Genomic DNA, 20,963 nt, shown 5'->3' on the forward strand with positions numbered 1-20,963 from the left:
AAGCCTATCAAAGGAGAGGGTTTTCTCACCATCCTTCTGATTGGTCTAAAGGAAGCGAGTAGGAGCAGATGCATCACGGGAAAGTGCAGCGTTTTTGAATAGTACTGGATGATGAGCAATATATATATATATATATATATATATATATATATATATATATATATATATATATAGCTGATGTAATTAGGTGTAATTAGGCGTAAATACGACTAAGACAAAGACGTAAATAAGACTAATCAGATAAAGAATAAACATTCAATTAATACTCATTTTCACTGATACAGTTTACGGCATTTTAAACTACACTAATTTTTATATCATGTCTATTATGATTGCTTCTTTATTTGGTGTTTTATGACAGTACAGAAGACAGGAACTATGGTGTCTTTCCTCTTACGTCAATTTTTTATATGATCTAAAATCTTTTTCTTTTCCCACTCCAGCGCAGATCTGATAATAAATATTACAACAAAACAGGAACTGTGATCCAGATTCAAATATACGCCTCAAACGTTTCTCTTTCTGAAATTACTGTAGTTCCTGATATAACCTGTAGATGGTAGTAAGATACCATTATGACTGTGCTCTTATGTAGAGATGTAAGCATGGTAGGCCTACCACTTTTGGACTACAGAGGAAACATATTTAGATGAAATATATTTAACACTTTTTTAGCTGTTGTCTTACATGGTTCATCGTCGTTCTGTCATTTATATCTATTTATCAATTGCATGAACATTTTATTATTCAAAACTTATTTTTAGTCACATAATTCACAATTGATTTCTTTTGTTATGTCGTTAATGTTTACACTGCACTATTTTTTTTACACAATATTTTATTTGTTTATACTACTTGTTTATTCCATGTATACTATGATTTTACTTTATTTTATACATTTTACACAATACAAATACAAATGTAAGTTTTGGGCAATTTTATGACCCAGTTTTTTACATGAAGGTCACAAAAAATTGTCTTGGAAACCTTTTACCATTTTATTTAATTATTTATTTAATTATTTGTTTATTTATTCTATTTTTACTACTTTTTGAATGCCTAGTGTATAGATTTTAATGTTATCACAAACTTTCATGATAGAAATATTCATAAACTATTTCGGTGATTATTATGTAAAAAAAAAAAAAAATATTATTATTACATAAACGTTTTAAAAACATATCGCACGGTTGTGACGTCATTCTCACCGCAATGCTTGAGGTAGAATTTTAGACACAAACACAAATATTGAGTTAAATATAATTTGTGGACCGAATGCGAAAGTGTAAAAAATAAAATATTATTTAATTCGTTTACTAATTAATGTTAGCAGAACAAAAAAAAAAAGTTTACTCAAACACAACACAAATTTTGAGTTACGCAACACATGACGCTGGAATTATTTATGACTTTAACAGACTAGTGTGAGTATGAGATGTATGCTTCTTTTTCTTAAAAGGTCCACAGCCCATAGTTAAAGTTACCCGTTTATTTTCTGTCAGAGAACGGCGGAGACTTTTATTTTAAAGAACTATCTTTGCTATCGAATTGTTGTTTTGTCATAGTAGCTGTGCTCACATTTCCCGCATTCCTCGCAGTCGCAGGCTTCACACGCGTGCAGAAGCCTGACAACAGCAGCAGCAGCAGGAGGGAATGGGGAGAGAGGGGCGCCGCACCGTTTAACAAGACATTCTTCAACACAACACGACCAATAAAACAATTCACCATCGGTGAGCACGCGCCTCAATCTACAAACACATCGCGGCCTGATAGCTTGTGTTTTTCCTCTTGTGATCTTGAAATAATAAATAAAAACAACCGAAGCTAACACGAGCTCGCGTGCTAACCACTATCACCATTAAAAACAGAACTGTCCGGCTTACATTTGTTGAAAACTGTTCGTGCATTCAATCCCTGGCAGTGTAAATGCAGTACGGGGTCTATTATAAGACGTTTTAAGTGAGGTAAATCAATGCATGGTGTGTTTTTTTCTTGCATGACGGTGCCTTTTTAGCTACACGCGTCTGTTAGCCCCTGAAAGACTGATTCACATGGCAGACGTATTTATTATCAGGACAGTTTCAGATTCGGTAACGTTCTTCACATGTAATCAAATATGAGCATAGTGCAAGAATCACGTTTGTGATTGGCAAACTGACAGATTTACGATTTTGGGGGGGCCTTGGGTGTGTTGCTGGCTTAAAGGCCAAGGTCGCAATGAGGCCTAACTAATATGCATGAATAATAACTTTTAGCATGTAACGAATAGTGTTTAGATGCATCTGTGATTGTTATGATGTGTATAGTGCGGTAAATATGTTGCTGGAGGGCGTTGGCTGTCATCTGCTTGTTTAAGAAATGTGTGCAAAAATGCTTGTGTGCCACCAAGGATGATTAAAAGCGTTTTGTTTTTCCTTTTAATTTTAGAATAAAGTAAATGTGATGTTGCATTAAGATTATTGAAAATAATGTGCCTTTTTTTTGTTATCAAGGTAATATCATGCTATTTGGACATGAACTTTAGTAATTCCACAAGCTTTTTTTATAAATACCATGATAAATGAATATGTTATGATGTCTCTTACAAAAGAAAAAAAAAAAAATTTGCTGTGGTGGAATTATTACCATGATGCTTTAAAATATATCATAGAACTAAAAGTCATCCATTATTCCATGTTGCAGTTGTTGTACATGTCCAAAAAAACTATGGTAGTAGCATTTTATTTTTTATTTTTGTATGTAATTTATACAAGTCATGGCATCAGATGGTACTATTGTACTTCGATATAAACCATGCTACTGAAATAGAACATGAATATAATCTGCAGGATGAAGCTTCATAATTGGGATTATTTTAACATGCTTTACTTTTAAACTACTCAGTATTTGCTGTGAAGTTGAGTTGATTTGGTGACTAACTATATGCTGACATTTGGTGTTTTTATATTAAAGGATTTGTTCACTTTTAAATGAAAATTACCCAAAGCTTTAGTCACCCTCAAGCCATCTTAGGTGTATATGACTTTCTTCTTTCTGATGAACACAATTGGAGATATATTAATAAATATCCTCCTGACACATCCGAGCTCTGGGTGGTTAGTAAAGGCCTTCTAAAGTGAAGCGATGCATTTGTGAAAAAAAATCCGTAGTTAACAAGTTATGAAGTAAAATATTTAGCTTTTGCCAGGCCGCCTTCCGGAAAAAAAACGCAAGTAGCGCAGGTGTTTTGAACTGCGAGAGTTTTACACTTTCTTCGTAAGTTGAATATGGAAGGCGGTCTGACGGAAGCTAGATATTTTACTTGTTTAATATGGATTTTTTTTTTTCGTTTTTTTTTTTTTTTTTTACACAAATGCATCGCTTTCCTTCAGAAGGCCTTTATTAACCCCCTGAAGCTGTGTGGAGTACGTTTATTATGGATGGATGTGGATGGAGGCACTTTCTTCAGCTTCATACGCGTGACACCTGTTCACTGCCATTATAAAGCTTGGATACGTCAGGATATTTATTAATATATCTCCTGTTGTGTTCATCAGAAAGAAGAAAGTCATACACCTAGGATGGCTTGAGGGTGAGTAAATCATGGGGTAATTTTCATTTGAAAGTGAACTAATCCTTTAATGTTTTGAAAGTAAAATAATAATTTATTATTTTTATTGATTGAAAGATTGCATTAGAAGCCAGTTATAAATATTGCTTTAAAAATTCCATGTCATACAAAAGCTTTTTTCTTTTTTTTTCTTTTTGATTGGAAGATTGAAATACAAGTAACAAGATTTGCCATAAATTTAGCATGTTATTAATAAAGTAATCATCTTACTAATACATCTGGATAGAGTCATCAATTGCCTCTTAACAAAGGCTTCAAACTCTAAACTAAGTGTGATGCCATTTGATATGTGCTTATTTCATGAACGGTTTTTATCTGGAAACTGGTTTTAATAACTGATTTTAGTCTGAAGGTCAGGGTTACTATGAGCTGTAGATATGCAGACATCACAGAAGAATAACACATTGTAAAGTTGTGTACCACTTGGCTAAGTTTATAAATTGCTTACTGCTGCATCTCTTTAGAAAATTTCACCCTTGTAAACACAGGCGCTGCAAATGCCATATCGCACTGAATCAACTAGTTGCATTCTTCAAAATAAAAGTGACAGTAATGTAAGCAGAATGAATTATTGATGAGAATTTATGAGTGCATGAGAGACGGAGGTTATGGAAACTAGCCCTTTATTTTCAGGGTCAAATCAGGTGACCCGCTGGATAGGTTGGCCTGAGGGGCCCTTTCATGTGACAAGTGTGAGTTTGGAGGCCTGAAATCAGGTGTTGGGCACGTTTATGTTGGTACTCCTGCATGTGGAATTACTTTGAAGCCAGTTTTTGTCTTGTTTGTATATGAATATCTTCTTATTGGCTATGTAAGTGATTGAAGTTGTAATGGAACTCATAGTTCTCCTAAATGCATGATTCAGTGTATTGATTTATTTTTTTCTGCAGTCTCTAAATGAACCAATTTAAGGACAGCTGGTTTCACTACTGTTCACTACTTGCTCCACAGTGCATGTTCTCCTTTCTTGGCCACGTGTTTCTGCTGTAGTAAGCACTTTCTTGAGAGATTTTAGCTGTTTAATCTTGGATTGAATCTTACTAGTAAACAGTCAGTCCTCACAGAATCATAGCTGCTGCTATATTCAGAGTCATTCACATGGTAATGTAGGTCAGGCTCAGTGCTTTGTTCTGAAATTCGACTGGGTCTGCAGTATGCAGCCAGTCTGGCCTGCCGTTTTGCCTACAGTGTGTCTAGAAGTTTACAGGAAGTCTAGACGTCCATGCTGGTTTGTTTCAAGTGGGTGTAGTTCTGCTCAGTGAAAAAAAGCACTTTATTTTTAATTTGCAGTAAATCAACCTTGAAGTTAGTCAATGATCCTAACTTGAATTATAGATAGAATTAAGAATACTGGCTTTAGAAAAGTTAGTCATTGTAATTAGGGTTGGGAATCGAAAATTGATTCCAGTTCTGGAATCGGATACTTATCTTAGTTCACCCAAAAATGAAAATTCTGTCATTAATTACTCATCCTCATGTCGTTCCAAACCCGCAAGACCTTCTTTCATCTTCAGAAAACAAATTAAGATATTTTTGATGAAATCCGTGAGCTTTCTGGCCTCTGATAGACTGCAACGTTATTACCACTTTCAAAGCCCAGAAAGGTAGTAAAGACATTGTTAAAATAGTCCATGTGACTACAGTAGTTCAACCTTAATGTTATGAAGCGACGCTAAAGCGAAAAATAACGAATTTATTCAACAATTTCTTCTCTTCCCTGTCATTCTCCTATGTTGTTTACTTTGTTAACACAGTGCAGCACTTCTGGGTTCTACGTCAGAACGCCGGCTCAGTATTGGCCGATGCTGTACACTAGGGCTAAAACGATTAGTCGACATTATCGACAACGTCGACAATAAATAATTGTCGACAGATATTTTTGTTGCACTGTAGCGCAGTACTGTAATGCAGCCTTCCCAGATGCAATCCAATAAAAGACACGGCGCTTTGGAGTGCATAGTGCAAACAAAGTCAATCCTGTAAAATGTGGGAGTTTAATATAGCATAAAACATAACAAACATAACGTTTAGCATAACTACAAAAAAATGCTGTCATGCAGGGCCACCAACTCTCATTCAGACTCACTGTTCTCATGCCACACGTCCATTGTCTCATGCAGTAAAAGATACATAGCAGAACAAAGAGGACACAGACAACGCGCCGACAGATCAGGTTACTTTTGATATAAAACCAGTCTCTGCTTTTAAATTCGGTCAGTTTTACTGTGGGATTCAAACAATACATGTGGTTTTGGCGCTCTTTAATGTGGCGTGACAGATCGCTGTAGTGCCTCAGTTCAAGCGGCACATGAACCTATTATCTCTTCCTTTTTTCTGCTATTACAGCATGAAATAAACATGAATGAACATCAAAAAGTATGTTGAAATATACAGTACAATTTACTGAAATGAATCCATCTCTAATTTAATCACTTAATCAGAGTTATAACCACAGAAAGACGTCAATAAAACAGCTTGCAAACAAATATGTCACAAAATGTTACATTTACCTCAGGAAAGCCATTCAATCCCATAAACTCAATAGTAAAAAAAAAAAAAGAAATCTATAGAGAAGAGCATTTTTCAAAAAATATGCACAATATTACATTCATATTTTTACTCTTATTAAAAAGTTATTATTACAATTCCCAGACTCCCAGAAAACACAGTACCAGTCATTGTAACAGTTTGACTATTAATGGCTTCTGAGGAAGAAAGAAAACCTGAAGGAGATTGGTCTATTCAGTTAGCTCGAAATTCATTAAAAAATACACTTTCAAAAGCTGTAGTGATTTTTATTTATTAGTTAAAGTATAACATTATAATATAATAATATTTGGTAACACTTTATTTTAGGGTCTTTTAACTAGTTGCTTATTAGCATGTATATTACTAGAATATTGGCTGTTTATTAATAATTATTAAGCAAATATTAATGCCTTATTCTGCATGACCTTATTCTACATTCTTAATCCTACCCAGTACCTAAACTTAACAACTACCTTACTAACTATTAATAAGCAGTAAATTAGGAGTTTGAGGGAAAAGTCGTAGTTAATAGTGAATACATGTTCCCTATACTAAAGTGTTACCCAATATTTTAACTAATTGCTAAAGTGGAATAATCGAACAAAGCATATCAAAATTCAAAAATTATCAAAATAATCATTTGTTGCAGCCCTACTGTTCATGTGAGCAGCACAACGCATGCATGTGATGCTGACGCAGGAGCCGGCTAATAATGAGCCGGTGTTCTGAAGTAGAACCCGGTCTACAATGTAAAGTAGTGAGTGTACAACAGTGTAAATTTGCTGTCCCCTCAAAATAACTCAACACACAGCCATTAATGTCTAAACCGCTGGCCACAAAAGTGAGTACACCCCTAAGTGAAAATGTCCAAATTGGGCCCAATTAGCAATTTTCTCTCCCTGGTGTCATGTGACTCGTTAATGTTACAAGGTCTCAGGTGTGGATGGGGAGCAGGTGTGTTAAATTTGGTGTTATCGCTCTCGCTCTCTGATACTGGTCACTGGAAGTTCAACATGGCACCTCATGGCAAAGAACTCTCTGAGGATCTGAAAAAAAGAATTGTTGCTCTATATAATGATGGCGTAGGCTATAAGAAGATTGCCAAGACCCTGAAACTGAGCTGCAGCACGGTGGCCAAGACCATACAGCGGTTTAACAGGACAGGTTCCACTCAGAATAGGCCTCGCCATGGTCGACCAAAGAAGTTGAGTGCACGAGCTGAGGGTAAAGGTGATGGACTGGCCAAGCATGTCTCCAGACCTAAACCCTATTGAGCATCTGTGTGGCATCCTCAAACGGAAGGTGGAGGAGCGCAAAGTCTCTAACCTCCACCAGCTCCGTGATGTCGTCATGGAGGAGTGGAAGAGGACTCCAGTGGCAACCTGTGAAGCTCTGGTGAACTCCATGCCCAAGAGGGTTAAGGCAGTGCTGGAAAATAACAGTGGCCACACAAAATATTGACACTTTGGGCCCAATCTGGACATTTTCACTTAGGGGTGTACTCACTTTTGTGGCCAGCGGTTTAGACATTACTGGCTGTGTGTTGAGTTATTTTGAGGGGACAGCAAATTTACACTTATACAAGCTGTACACTCACTACTTTACATTGTAGCAAAGTGTTATTTCTTCAGTGTTGTCACATGAAAAGATATAATAAAATATTTACAAAAATGTGAGGGGTGTACTCACTTCTGTGAGATACTGTATATTTAAGAAAAATGTTATATTTATATATAAAAATTTTATATTTATATACAGGGCTCGACAATAAGGACTGCCCGATGGCCCGGGGCCAGTGTGAACGATGCTCGGGACAGTTGACAGAACTGTCACTTGCCCGATCGGGCCACTGTTGTAGGAGTGTGCGTTATATATCGCCTATGATATCGTAATTGTTGATTTAACAATCTGACATAATCTAGTATGTCCCCCACTTTACAAAAACCAAACAAAAACACACACATTGAATGCACGCATACACTACGTGACGTGGTCTAGTAGGTTAGACTAGTGCACGTGCATATTTAGAGTGCACGATTTCACTGCGTGATTAGTCTACTAAAATGCCTTTAGAATGTACCCAAAATTCAAGATAAGTGGCAAAAATGCCTCTGTATGTCTTTTATATGTATATAATTTAATATACTTAACCAATATTACACGAAGAGCGACATTTTTCTCCAAATATAAGCATGATTACAAATGTGATACTGATTTTATACAATGTACAGTTTAATAAACAAGCAGTTTATATTAATTGACTCACATTTTAGATACCAAATCGCCTGTTTCGCTCTATTTCGCCAACGATAATAGTTCCAAAGTCCACAGCATTGCTTTGCGTCTGAGCAACACTTCCTGAATGAATCAGCCGTTTGAATGAATCGGTTGAATCTCAATGACTCGCTCATTAACAGGGACTTGCTGCCACCTACTGGCGTGTTTAATTTCACATTTAAAGTATCTTTTCATTTTATAAATCATTTCAAATAACATTATTTAATGTTTTATATTTTCAACATTTCAAAACATTATTTATGCATCTGTAACTGCTCTTAACTTAGATAAAGTTTAATCTAGTTATATAGTTATACATTATATTACAATTTCTTTACCTGAAAATGGGCTGTTTATGCCTACATAAAAAACCTGAAAAGCCCTGTTTATTTCATTTGTTTATTCTGTTTTATTTATTTGTGCTATTACTTGTAATTTATTTGTTCCTATTTTATTAATTAATGTTTACTTGTCTAACAATATTTAAAATTTAAGAGAGTTAATCTAGGTGTCTTAACCTTATTTATTAAGGTTATATGAATCAAAAACAGTAAAAAATAACTAGGCTTATTTTATAGGCCCATTTTCTTTTCTTTTACTTTATACATTTTTTTTTTTTTTTTTTTTTTTTTGTGGGGCTAGTGAAAATTTTGGCAGGGCAAGTAAAAATGTGATATATTTATACATACATGTATATATTTCTTAAATATATACATATGTATTATGGGTGGGACGGTTCGCTGTAAAAAATCGGTTCTCCACCCACGGTTCGGCACGCGCTTGCAACGCGGTTCATCCCAAATCTGATGACGTATCTATAATATGGTTTGTTGAAAACAACGTGCAAAACAGACAGACGGATTTGGCTAATGTATGTTTCAGTTGATGGATATGCATTCTAGTTTCCCAATAAGTTACTACAGCGATGATCAAAAGAACATGGACAAAACTGTTCAGTGACGTGCCGAAAGCTCTGTGACCAGTCATTTATGCCGTCATCACCCGGGTGTTGATAGCGCAACGCGAGCGCAGGTGAGACCTGAACATCTCACGTTGCTATCTGTGTTTAAACTAAACTCCTTTAAACCTTGCCAATTTAAACATTCATCCGTAAGACGCGAAAAAGAACAAGAGACAACCCATGTGTATCAGTATCAGTGTACTGGGTCTTTGAACTTAGAGGGACAGCAGTGTAATATTCCTGCTCTTTGTTTTAATGTTAATCGAACAACAAAGCACGAAGAAATCACTCTTGACTGAATAGCTTTTGTAACTTCAATAATGTTTCAACTTTATTTAATTATTCAAAGAAGTTTATATTCAGTGTTATTTTATATTTGATTACTTTATTAAATTTCTGTACCTGAAAGCTGTTAGATACCTGAAAAAACCTGTAAAGCATTGCTTATTTTATTTGTATCTTAGCTCATGTATTTATTTGTGCTGTTTCTTGTAGTTAGATTATTTGTTTTTATTTTCTTTATCTTTATTTGACAATTGTCCTAGTTTTTACTGAACATAGCACTTACCGAACTGTACCGAAACCGTGACACTAAAACCATGATACAAACCGAACCGTGAGAAATCTGAACCGTCCCACACCTAATATGTATGTATATTTATATATACATAATTATACACAGAACACACACACATATTACGTAAACACAGACTTATATTTTGGAAACGATTAATCGTTGAACAGCCCTAGTCCCGTGCTTATTTAAAGACTTCTACTTACAGCACGATTTGCAGCGCTGAGCATTGTAACCAGTCGTGCTGCATCTGATTGAAAGCTATAGTGATTACATTAAAGGGAGTTCGCTTTGCTCACTTTATGTAGGCTATTTAATATATTCAAAATTTGAATAAAAGTTTCAGCCTATTTTTCATGCTGCTACAAAGAGGACCAGGACCGAGTGAATCTGCTAAACCCGGCAAACCCGGCATTGCGATGTTCATCACGGCGCCAAATAATATCCAGTATCCAGAAATTGTTGACTAAAGTTGTTGTTTTTGTTTGTTTTTTGCTCACAAAAGTATTCTCACCGCTTCATAACATTAAGGTTGAACCACTGTAGTCACATAGACTATTTTAATGATGTCTTTACTACCTTTCTGGGCTTTGCAGCCTTTGGTGGTCAGAAAGCTCACGGATTTTATCAAACATATCTTAATTTACGGGGTTGGAACGACAAGAGGGTGAGTAATTAATGACAGAATTTTCATTTTTGGGTGAACTAACCCTTTAAGGTCAGGAATCAGGATCGGATACTTGTTATGAAATTAACATTTAGATTCCTCTTATTGATTCCTTTTTGTGCATTTTAATGTGGTTTTAAACTATTCAAGCGCAAGAAAACTTGCACACTCTTTTCAGTGCTACACACACATCAGAAGCGTGTGCACAGAAATCCACCTCTCATGTTGCACAAATACTGAATTGAGTTCTCTTTCGTGGCATCTTGCACTTGAATGGACAAATACACAAAATTATATCAAATTATCCTCGTAAACGCAGTCGGTTTTGTCTTAACTTGAGAAAGAAAAAGCATGTGTAACAGTAAATTGGATCTGTGCTTTCGGGTTTAAAGTAATAGCAGCCTAATAATCCTGCTGCCGTCTGTGTAATTAACGTTAACCAAACAACAAAAGACTGAATAACTTTTGTAACTATAATTGTAATGTACTGTATTTATATTTTATTTAAAAAGTTCTTTATTTTTTATTTGATTACAGTTTCTGTACCTGAATACCTAAAAATCCTAAACTGTTTTTCATTTGTATCTTGGTTCAGTTGTTTATTTGTCTTCAGTAATGCTTGAAATTTATATTAGTTAGGCTAGTTGTTTTTGCTAATTTGGTATTTTTATTAAAACCATAGGCAAAAGTTCCTTGTGTAAGTGTTCTTTAGGCTGTTGACTTTTGTTAATTGAATTCAGCTGCAACAAAATGTTTTGCAAAAAGAAATGCAATTGATCCTATAATTTAACTTTGTCTATTCATGCATCCTGTTGCCTATTCATGCACCATAATAAAAAAAAATCTAACAAGTGATAATGCCGTTTTTGTTGACTATTATATATTTTCAGATATTTTTTTTCTTATTTTATTAGTTGTTCAAAATGACAGAGATTCTGGAATCTCTTATGCTGTTTAAAAGAAATATTTTTGATTTTTTTAATGGTTTTATGATACTGTAATTACTGTAGTAACGATTTTTGTGAAGATCTTGATCTGACTAATTAAGATAAAGTACCAGTAACAAGTTGTCCCGAGCCTTGATTTTCAACACTGGAAATCTGCTTGTGCGTAGTCGAATCGGGCAGCCGTGACCTGGCCAGCTGTTTTGCAGTCAAGCATTTAACATCGAATGTTTCGTTCACTGAAACAGATGTGTGTCAGCGTTTTCAAAATCTGAAAGTAAATAACCTATGTGGTTGCATTAGAGATTCATGAACCCGAACATGAAGTCTGAGAGCAGATTTTTAACCAAGAGCAAATGTGTTCACTCACTGAAAATGAAGCCTTGTGTTACTTGAGCTGAAATGACTTGTGGTGATTTGTTGCAGCTGTGTCGAACAGCGGTTGTCAGGAGGAAAGTGTGCGCTCGATCCTGAGTGGCAAAAATGTGTTGACAAGCCAGTTGTCATCCAAATTCAGCTGTCTTCTCCTTGCCAGAGATATGTCCATTATCACAAGCTATATTTTCTCTCTCTTCTTTTTCAGAGTATTGAAAGAATATTATCTCAGGCCCCCTCCCCCATCTGCAGCATTAAGGTACTGCGATTATTTCTGTTTGCTGAAATAGTTATATCATGTATTTAAATGTCCACTGTTAATGGATCAAAGCAGTGGATAATATATGTATGATTAAGTCAACTATTTAGTGCAAATAAGAAACATTTTCATTATTGAGGTGTTTCATTTATTATTTAGTAACACTTCCATTCAAATGTTTGGGGTCAGTAAGATTTCTTTAAAAAAAAAAAAAAAAAGTAATACTTTTTATTCAGCAAGGAGGTATTAAATTCATCAGAAATAAAAGTAAAGCCATTTATAATGTTACAAAGGTTTTTTTTTAAATAAATACTGCTTTTTTGAACTTTAAATTCTGAAAAAAATCATGGTTTCCACAAAAATTTTAATCAGCACAACTGTTTTCAACAATGATAATAAGAAGAAATGTTTCTTTAGCACCAAATCAGCATAAGATTGGAGCAATAATGGTTGAAAATTCAGCTTTACCATCACAGGAATATTACGTTTTAAAATAACAATAATTACTGTATTTTTGATCAAATAAATGCAGCTTTGGTGAGCCTAAGATGCTTCTTTCCAAACATAAAAAAATAATCTTACTGACCCCAAACTTTTGAACGCTAGTGTATATTAAAATTAATTGTTTCAAAAATAATTTTCACTTAAAGTTTAAATAAAACATTTTAGTTGTACTTTCCTTCCACATATATAAATAATGATGACTGCAGTAGAATAATTAGGCAATTAATCAAACAAAATTTGAATGAATGTCAGTTTAGGCTTGTAATTACACTCAGCTTTTTTTACACAGAGCTTTTTTTATTTTTTTTATTTTTATTTTTTTATTAAAGAATCACACAATTTAAATGATAGTAAAATTCCATCAAATTAAAGGGTTAGTTCACCCAAAAATGAAAATAATGTCAGTTATTACTCACCCTCATGCTGTTCCACACCCGTAAGACCTTCGTTAATCTTCGGAACACAAATTGAGATTTTTATTGAAATCCGATGGCTCCGTGAGACCTACATAGGGAGCAATGACATTTCCTCTCTCGAGATCCATAAAGGTACTAAAAACATATTTAAATCAGTTCATGTGAGTACAGTGGTTCAATATTAATATTATAAAGCGACGAGAATATTTTTGGTGCGCCAAAAAAAACAAAATAACGACTTATTTAGTGATGGCCGATTTCAAAACACTGCTTCAGGAAGCTTCGGAGCATAATGAATCAGCGTATCGAATCATGATTCGGATCGCGTGTCAAACTGCTGAAATCACGTGACTCTGGCGCTCCGAACCGCTGATTCGACACGCTGATTCATTATGCTCCGAAGCTTCCTGAAGCAGTGTTTTAAAATCGGCCATCACTATATAAGTCGTTATTTTGTTTTTTTTGGCACACCAAAAATATTCTCATCGCTTTATAATATTAATATTGAACGACTGTACTCACATGAACTGATTTAAATATGTTTTTAATACTTTTATGGATTTTGAGAGAGGAAATGTCATTGCTCCCTATGCAGGCCTCACGGAGCCATCGGATTTCAACAAAAATATCTCAATTTGCATTCCGAAGATTAACGAAGGTCTTACGGGTATGGAACGGCATGAGGGTGATTAATAAATGACAGAATTTTCATTTTTGGGTGAACTAACCCTTTAAATTGAATAAACTTTACGTACTTTAATTGAATAATAATAATAATAATAATTTTACTATTAATTAAATTGTGTAAATCTTAAAAAAAAAAGAGGCTAAATTTTGTGTACAAAATTGTTGGTCGCTTAACATGTAAAACAAGTGAATGCTTTGGCCAGAGTAAAATACAAAGTGGACCCAAATTATGCCTATGACCAAAGGAAAATTTTACCAGCAGCTTTTTCAATAAATAAGGCACTTGTCCTGCTTTTAAATATTTTTTTTATTGAATTTTGAGTTAATATTTTGTGTAAATAGGCGTTTTTTTTTGTTGTTTTTTTTGTTAATAATTTGTGTAAAATTTCAGAACATTTGTTTTTGCTTTAGAGTTGTGCAGGTTCTAAGTGTGTCTGTTTTTCTTAGCAGAGTAACTCGAGGGGAACAAGAATGAGCTGATTTTAAAAGCTCTGATAATGACGCCCAGAATAAGTGTGGCCTGGTCACACAGCAAAGTGGGGAACGTACAAGCTGTGAGTAAAAACACTCATCTATAATCAGTAACCCACCTGATCCAGATAACCCCTAACCAGCACTGAATAACATGTTTCTCAAAATACCACCGGACATAACAGCGACGTGACATAGTTGAATTCAGTGCTATTGTTTGTGACCTCTCACTGATCTGATGTTACGTGGTCTGTGTCTTGTAGTGAGCATTAGAAGGCCATGATGCAATGAGATAAACACTGGATGACTGGAGGTCCCCTGCTTAACTATCTATAAGCATGGCTGGCCTACAGCTGGTGACCCCTGCCTCCTCACCCATGGGGCCCTTCTTCGGTCTCCCGTGGCAACAGGAAGCTATCCATGACAACATATACACACCAAGGAAATATCAGGCAAGTCTTTTGAAATGGTTCTTAGGTTGGGAGATTACTGTGTTGTCCTTTAAAGGGATAGTTCACCCAAAAATGAAAATTCTGTCATTATTTACTCACCCTCAAGTTGTTCCAAAACTGTGTTCATTTCTTTCTTCTGTTGAACATAAATGATGATATTTGAAGAATGTTGGTAAACAAAACAGTTGCTGGTCCCCATTGACTGCCATAGTATAGAAAAAAAAAAATATTATGGAAGTCAGTGGGGACCAAAAACTGTTTGGTTACTGACATTCTTCAAAATATCTTCTTTTGTGTTCAGCACAAGAAAGAAATTAATACAGGTTTGGAACAACTTGAGTCTGAGTAAATGATGACAGAATTTTCATTTTTGTGAACTATCCCTTTAAGTTTTTGTTGATTGTTCATAGCTTTTATTAGGGATGTAATGGTACACACAAGTCACGGTTCGGTACATACCTCGGTTTTGGGGTCACGGTTCGATACAAGTTTGGTACAACAGGAAAAAGCATCAAATCCCCAGTGCTAGGTTTCTTTTCATTTATTTTGAACAGACAGTAGTGCAAAGTACAGTTTGTTCCACCTAGCGGCATTTAGTCCCCCTAAGGTAATCGGTACAGTACAGCCTCCTTTAGTGTATTAAAGGTATAGTTCACCCAAAAATTAAAATTATCCCATGATTTACTCAGCCTCAAGCCATCCTAGGTGTATATGACTATATTTCAGATGAACACAATCTGATTCTGATGTATATAAAAATAAAAATATCCTGGCTCTTCCAAGCATTATAATGGTAGTGAACAGGGGGTGTGTTTTGAAGCCCAAAATAAATTAATCCATCCATCATAAATATAATCCACCAGCTCCAGAGGGTTAATAAAGGCCTTCTGAAGCGAAGCGATGGGTTTTTGTAAGAAAAATATCTGTATTTAAAACTTTATAAAATAAAATAACTAGCTTCCGCCGGATGACCGTTACTTCTTTCAAAAAAAAAAAAAAAAAAAACACTGTTTAATTGTAGTGTACGTGGTATGTTACATTTTGATGAATAATTTCACCCAATTGCTTTTTCCCACCAGGTTGAACTTCTTGAAGCAGCTCTTGAACACAATACTATAGTCTGCTTAAATACTGGCTCAGGGAAGACCTTTATCGCAGTACTCCTAATCAAAGAACTCTCCCACCAAATCCGTGGAGAGGATAGAAAGAGAACAGTTTTCCTGGTGAATGCAGGTGAGTAATTGTCTAGTCTGCCATGTCACAAATGCGTTTCCATGTACCCCATTTAAAACATGATTCTCTGTTGATTAATCTTAATTCTCGTTTGTTCATTTTTCCCAAATTAAAGCATCATCTGTGGTTCAGCAAGCGTCTACTGTAAGAACCCACTCTGATCTCCAGGTAGGCGACTACATGTCAGAGGAAATGACAACATGGCCTGAGGAGATATGGAACAGAGAGATGATGGGAAATCAGGTGTGATTTATACATGTTCGTTTTAACGTGCCCATGAATTCATTCATATAATTGTTGAACGTCTTAATGAGGTGTCATGGTTCAATATGTGATATTTTCCATCCTCCTCATCCCTCTCTTTTCCATAATGTCTTGTCTTTCAGGTGCTGGTGATGACGTGCCACATCTTCCTGCATGTGTTAAAGAATGGAGTCTTGCCACTATCAAAAATCAACCTGCTGGTTTTTGACGAATGCCACCTCGCAATCACGGACCATCCTTATCAGGAAATAATGAAGGTGAAATTGCAGTCTGTTACAGCACTGAACGGATGCTATGAAATCATATCTGTCAGTGTAAAGAGAGGGATGATAGAGGTCTCATCTAACTGTCACTCCATAAAATGCTAAAAAGATGCCGATCCATTGGTATAATATTGGTATAATTTAATGGGCATGTATTTAGTCCTGAACATAGACACTCTGAGAAGATATTGTTGCTCATTTGAAACACATTCTTAACTGAACGTATTTATTTTGAAGGCTAACACTGTGCCATTTGGCCATATGTCAAAACATCTTAAATTCAGAATTAAAGTCAACATGAAATGGAAGTTGTGATCATCTTTCAGAATTGAGCTCTCTTTCGCGCCTTCTTGCACTCAAATGGTTTAAAATTGCTTGAATGTTTAAACTGACAGGACCTAAAACACGTGCAAATGACAAACTTTCTTTGTATGATGGTCAACTTTGCTATTAATCTGAGAATCAATGCATTTTGAACCGTAATGTCTGGTCCGTACGGATTAACAGCGCCTATACTAGACATCGCACATCCTGCAATGTGACTATCGTGGATGTGCACATCGCAATATCGATGCTAAAATGATATATCGTGCAGCCCTAATTGAGAATATAGTTTTTTTTTTTTTTTCCCTAACAATAAAAAAAAACATTTGCTGGGGATATAAATCAGTTTATGCAATTGTGTTTTCATGATTAATCACTGCTGTCACTTGAGTACTTTTGCCTAACTGCAATCCAAGATAAACGGATATTATATTGTAAGCTGGTGATATCCATCCCTCATTATAATGCTTTATTAAATGGTGTAAATCTTCTTTGCAGATTTGTGAGGGTTGCCCGGGCTGTCCTCGCATTTTGGGTCTGACTGCTTCCATTTTAAATGGCAAATGTGACCCTTGTGATCTGGAGGAAAAGATTCAGAACCTGGAGAAGATTTTGCAGAGCAATGCAGAAACTGCCACCGATCTTGTGGTGCTGGATAGGTAGTGTTTCCTTTTAAAAATTTGTCTAATTTATACAACAGGACTGTAAAAATGACTTTTAAATTGGTAATATGATGCTATTTTAAAAGTTTATTATCCGAAAAGCTTAGAGTGGCCAGCTGACCTAATGCATTGTGATTGGCCAAACACCTCAAGCGTGTGTCGGAAATGTAACGCCTCTTAACATAGTCACGAGTTTAAGCTTCCAAGGCTTAAAGCAATTGTAAACATAGATAATAATGTTGTCAGTTTTCCTGTATTGGGAATATATCATGGTACTGCTCAGGAACAGCTTTATAAATAAATCTTAACCTCTGATTCCTAGTTTCATCTGTTTTCGGAAGGCCAAACAAAGGCATCTAAACACACAGCGTCTCCGCAACATGATGACAACACTACAATTCACTGAAGCCTCGTCTTCTTTCTTTGCTTATGCCTTTGGGTGGACATTATGCTAATATTTTGCATTTGTGACGTAGACGTTTGTGGAAGTAGTATAGATCTTCTTGAAGTATTTTCTTACCTGTGAATTTACATCCAGGTATGCGTCCCAGCCTCGTGAGGTGGTGCTGGACTGTGGGCTGTATCACGATCAGAGTGGGCTCTCTGATAGGCTTTTGAGCGAGTTGGACGAAGCCCTTCATTTTCTTAATGACTGCAACTTATCTACTCATCGAGAAGATAGAGACCCCACGTTCATCTCCAAACAGGTTCTCACCTTAGGGTCTTAAAGCAACAAGACTCTTGACAGAAACGTCCTGTAATTGTATGATTTGTTTTGATTATGTGATTGTTTATCCCAAGGTGCTGAATGACTGTCGTGCCGTGTTGACTGTGCTGGGCCCTTGGTGCGCAGATAAAGCTGCGGGAATCATGGTCCGGGAGCTGCAGAAATATATCAAACATGAACAGGAAGAGCTGAACCGCAAGTTCCTGTTGTTCACGGACACCATTCTGAGAAAAATCCACGCATTATGTGAGGAGCATTTCTCTCCAGCTTCCCTAGACCTGAAGTTTGTCACTCCAAAGGTCATCAGACTTCTGGATATTCTCCACGAGTACAAACCTTTTGAGCGGCAGCAGTTTGAGAGTGTGGAGTGGTACAACAATCGCAATCAGGACAATTACGTTTCTTGGAGCGATTCTGAGGACGATGACGAGGATGAAGAGGCGGAGGCAAAGGAGAAGCCTGAAGCAAATTTTCCCTCGCCTTTCACCAACATCCTCTGTGGAATCATCTTTGTGGAAAGGCGATATACAGCGGTGGTTTTAAACAGGTTTGTTTGCACTGTCTTTATCTGAAAATACTATGCAAATGATAAATGCACTAAAACTAAAATCAGTCATTTTAAATGCTACAAGTGAATTTAGGCATCACAACATAATAATGTACAGTATAAAACTAGTATATTACTATTTTAGTAATATATAACTGAGCTGTAAATGATGGCAAAAGTAATCTAGAAATATAAAAAGCATACAATAGATATAATTTTTTTTATTTACAGATAAAATGTCTAATATTTACCAATAACCATTACGATATATCATGAATCCCAATATATCATGAATCCCTATTATTTTGTAGGGGTGTGCAGTGTGTATTTTAGAATTTGATATTATTGATTTCACAAATATACAATTTCAGATTAATTGATCACTTTTGACCTTTATGGGTTAGATCTTCAGTCTAATAATTTTTTTCTTGTTATTTGGGCACTTATGAAATCACTAAATAATATATTATATAATTAAAGCAGTATTTCAATCAAAAGTTGGGGGTCAGTAATATTTTCAAATGTTTTTGAGAAGTGCCTTATGCTCGCCAAGGTTGTTTATTTAATTGGGAAAAAATACAGTAAAAACAGTAATATTGTTAAATATTACAATTTAAATTAGCTGCTTTCTATTTTAATATATTTTAAAGTGTAATTTATTCCAGTTGCAAAGCTGAAGTATCAGCAGTCTTTACTCTAGTCTTCAGTATACTGTTTATTGCTTAATATTTTTGTGGAAACCATGATACATTTTTTTCAGGATTGTATGATGAATGAAGTTCAAAAGAACAGCATTTATTTGAAATAGAAATCTTTTGTAACATTATAAATGGGGTTTTGAAAATCGGTTCCGAATCGGTTTGGAATCGGGTACTTAAAGGGTTATTTCACTCAAAAATGAAAATTGTCATTAATTACTCACCCTCATGTCGTTCCAAACCCATAAGACTTCCGTTCATCTTCGGAACACAGAAATGAAGATCTTTGTGATGAAATCTGAGAGCTTTCTGTTCCTCCGTAAACAGCTATGCAACTTATCAAGAGATCGTAAAAATAATCCACATGAATTGAATGGTTTAGTCCAAATTTTCTGAAGAGACATGATCGCTTTATATGATGAACAGATTTAATTTAGGTTTTTATTCAAATATAAACATTGATTAGCAAACATAAACAGAAGCTCAACCGAACCTGTGTGACGTGCTAGAATAAACCTCATTGGTCTTTACGGAAGCTCAAAGCGATCGTGTCTCTTCAGAAAATTTGGAAATTTGGCCCCTCATATAGTGCACGAATACTGAATTAAGTTCTCTTTTGCATATTCTTGCATTTGAACGGATAAATACACACAGAATTTTGTCAAAATATCCTCGTAAATACAGTTGGTTAAATGAATGTAAACAGTTGAGAAAGAAAACGCATGTGTAGCAGTATATGGGATCCGTACATTAGGTCTTAAAGTGACAGTAGCCTAATAAACCTACTGCCGTCTGTGTCATTACTGTTAATCAAACAACAAAAGGAAAAGAAAATCACTTACTGATCTTGACTGAACAACTTTCCTAACTTTAATAAGGATTAATCTGTATTTTATTTATAAAAAGAAAGCTATACAGTGCTATTTTACATTTAATTTCAATTTCTGAACTTTGTTCGGTTGTATTTATTTGTGCTATTTCTAATTTGCTTATTTGTTCTTATGTTAATGACTGTACTAACTGACTGAATATGTTGGATATCTAAATGTTTGACTCTGTAAGAATCGGAATCGATAAGCAGAATCGGAACTACCAAAATTCAAATGATACCCAACCCTAATTGTAAATGTGTTTACTGTTACTTTTGATCAATTTACTGTGTCCTTGCTGAATAACAGTATTAATTTCTTGAAAAAAAAAAAAAAAAAAAAATGCTAAAACTTTAGAATGGTAGTGGATATATATTTAGTTAGCATTTAGCAAATGCTTATTTAAATTATCCAAAGCAACTTTAATGCAATTTGTATTATTTGTGTGTATCAGACTTATTAAGGAGGCAGGGAAGCAGGACCCAGAGCTGGCTTACATTAGTAGCAACTTCATCACAGGTCACAGCATTGGCAAGAACCAGCCTCGCAACAAACAAATGGAGGTGGAGTTCAGAAAACAAGAGGAGGTGAGTGAATTTGGCAGTCCTAAAAAGCCTTCTGTGCCCCTTCCTTAGCTTATGCTGAGCTTA

At 35.3% G+C, this 20,963-nt stretch overlaps 1 protein-coding gene across 2 annotated transcripts in view; it reads left to right on the forward strand.

Moving 5' to 3' along the window:
* The first annotated feature begins 1,128 nt into the window (after positions 1-1,128).
* Positions 1,129-20,963, forward strand: part of dicer1 (dicer 1, ribonuclease type III) — a 39,586-nt gene continuing 19,751 nt past the window's right edge. The window contains exons 1-11 of one of the 2 annotated variants that reach the window (XM_051868264.1): positions 1,129-1,730; positions 12,146-12,196; positions 14,251-14,357; positions 14,538-14,726; positions 15,806-15,959; positions 16,075-16,202; positions 16,346-16,480; positions 17,309-17,469; positions 18,011-18,179; positions 18,274-18,746; positions 20,768-20,900. In XM_051868264.1, coding sequence (XP_051724224.1) covers positions 14,613-14,726; positions 15,806-15,959; positions 16,075-16,202; positions 16,346-16,480; positions 17,309-17,469; positions 18,011-18,179; positions 18,274-18,746; positions 20,768-20,900 — 1,467 coding nt within the window. In that variant the 5' untranslated portion in view covers positions 1,129-1,730; positions 12,146-12,196; positions 14,251-14,357; positions 14,538-14,612. The remainder of the gene's footprint in view (positions 1,731-12,145; positions 12,197-14,250; positions 14,358-14,537; positions 14,727-15,805; positions 15,960-16,074; positions 16,203-16,345; positions 16,481-17,308; positions 17,470-18,010; positions 18,180-18,273; positions 18,747-20,767; positions 20,901-20,963) is intronic. The other variant, XM_051868263.1, reaches the window with a different exon arrangement.

The sequence above is a fragment of the Ctenopharyngodon idella genome, chromosome 17 (genome assembly GCF_019924925.1).
Source record: "Ctenopharyngodon idella isolate HZGC_01 chromosome 17, HZGC01, whole genome shotgun sequence".
NCBI lineage: Eukaryota > Metazoa > Chordata > Actinopteri > Cypriniformes > Xenocyprididae > Ctenopharyngodon > Ctenopharyngodon idella.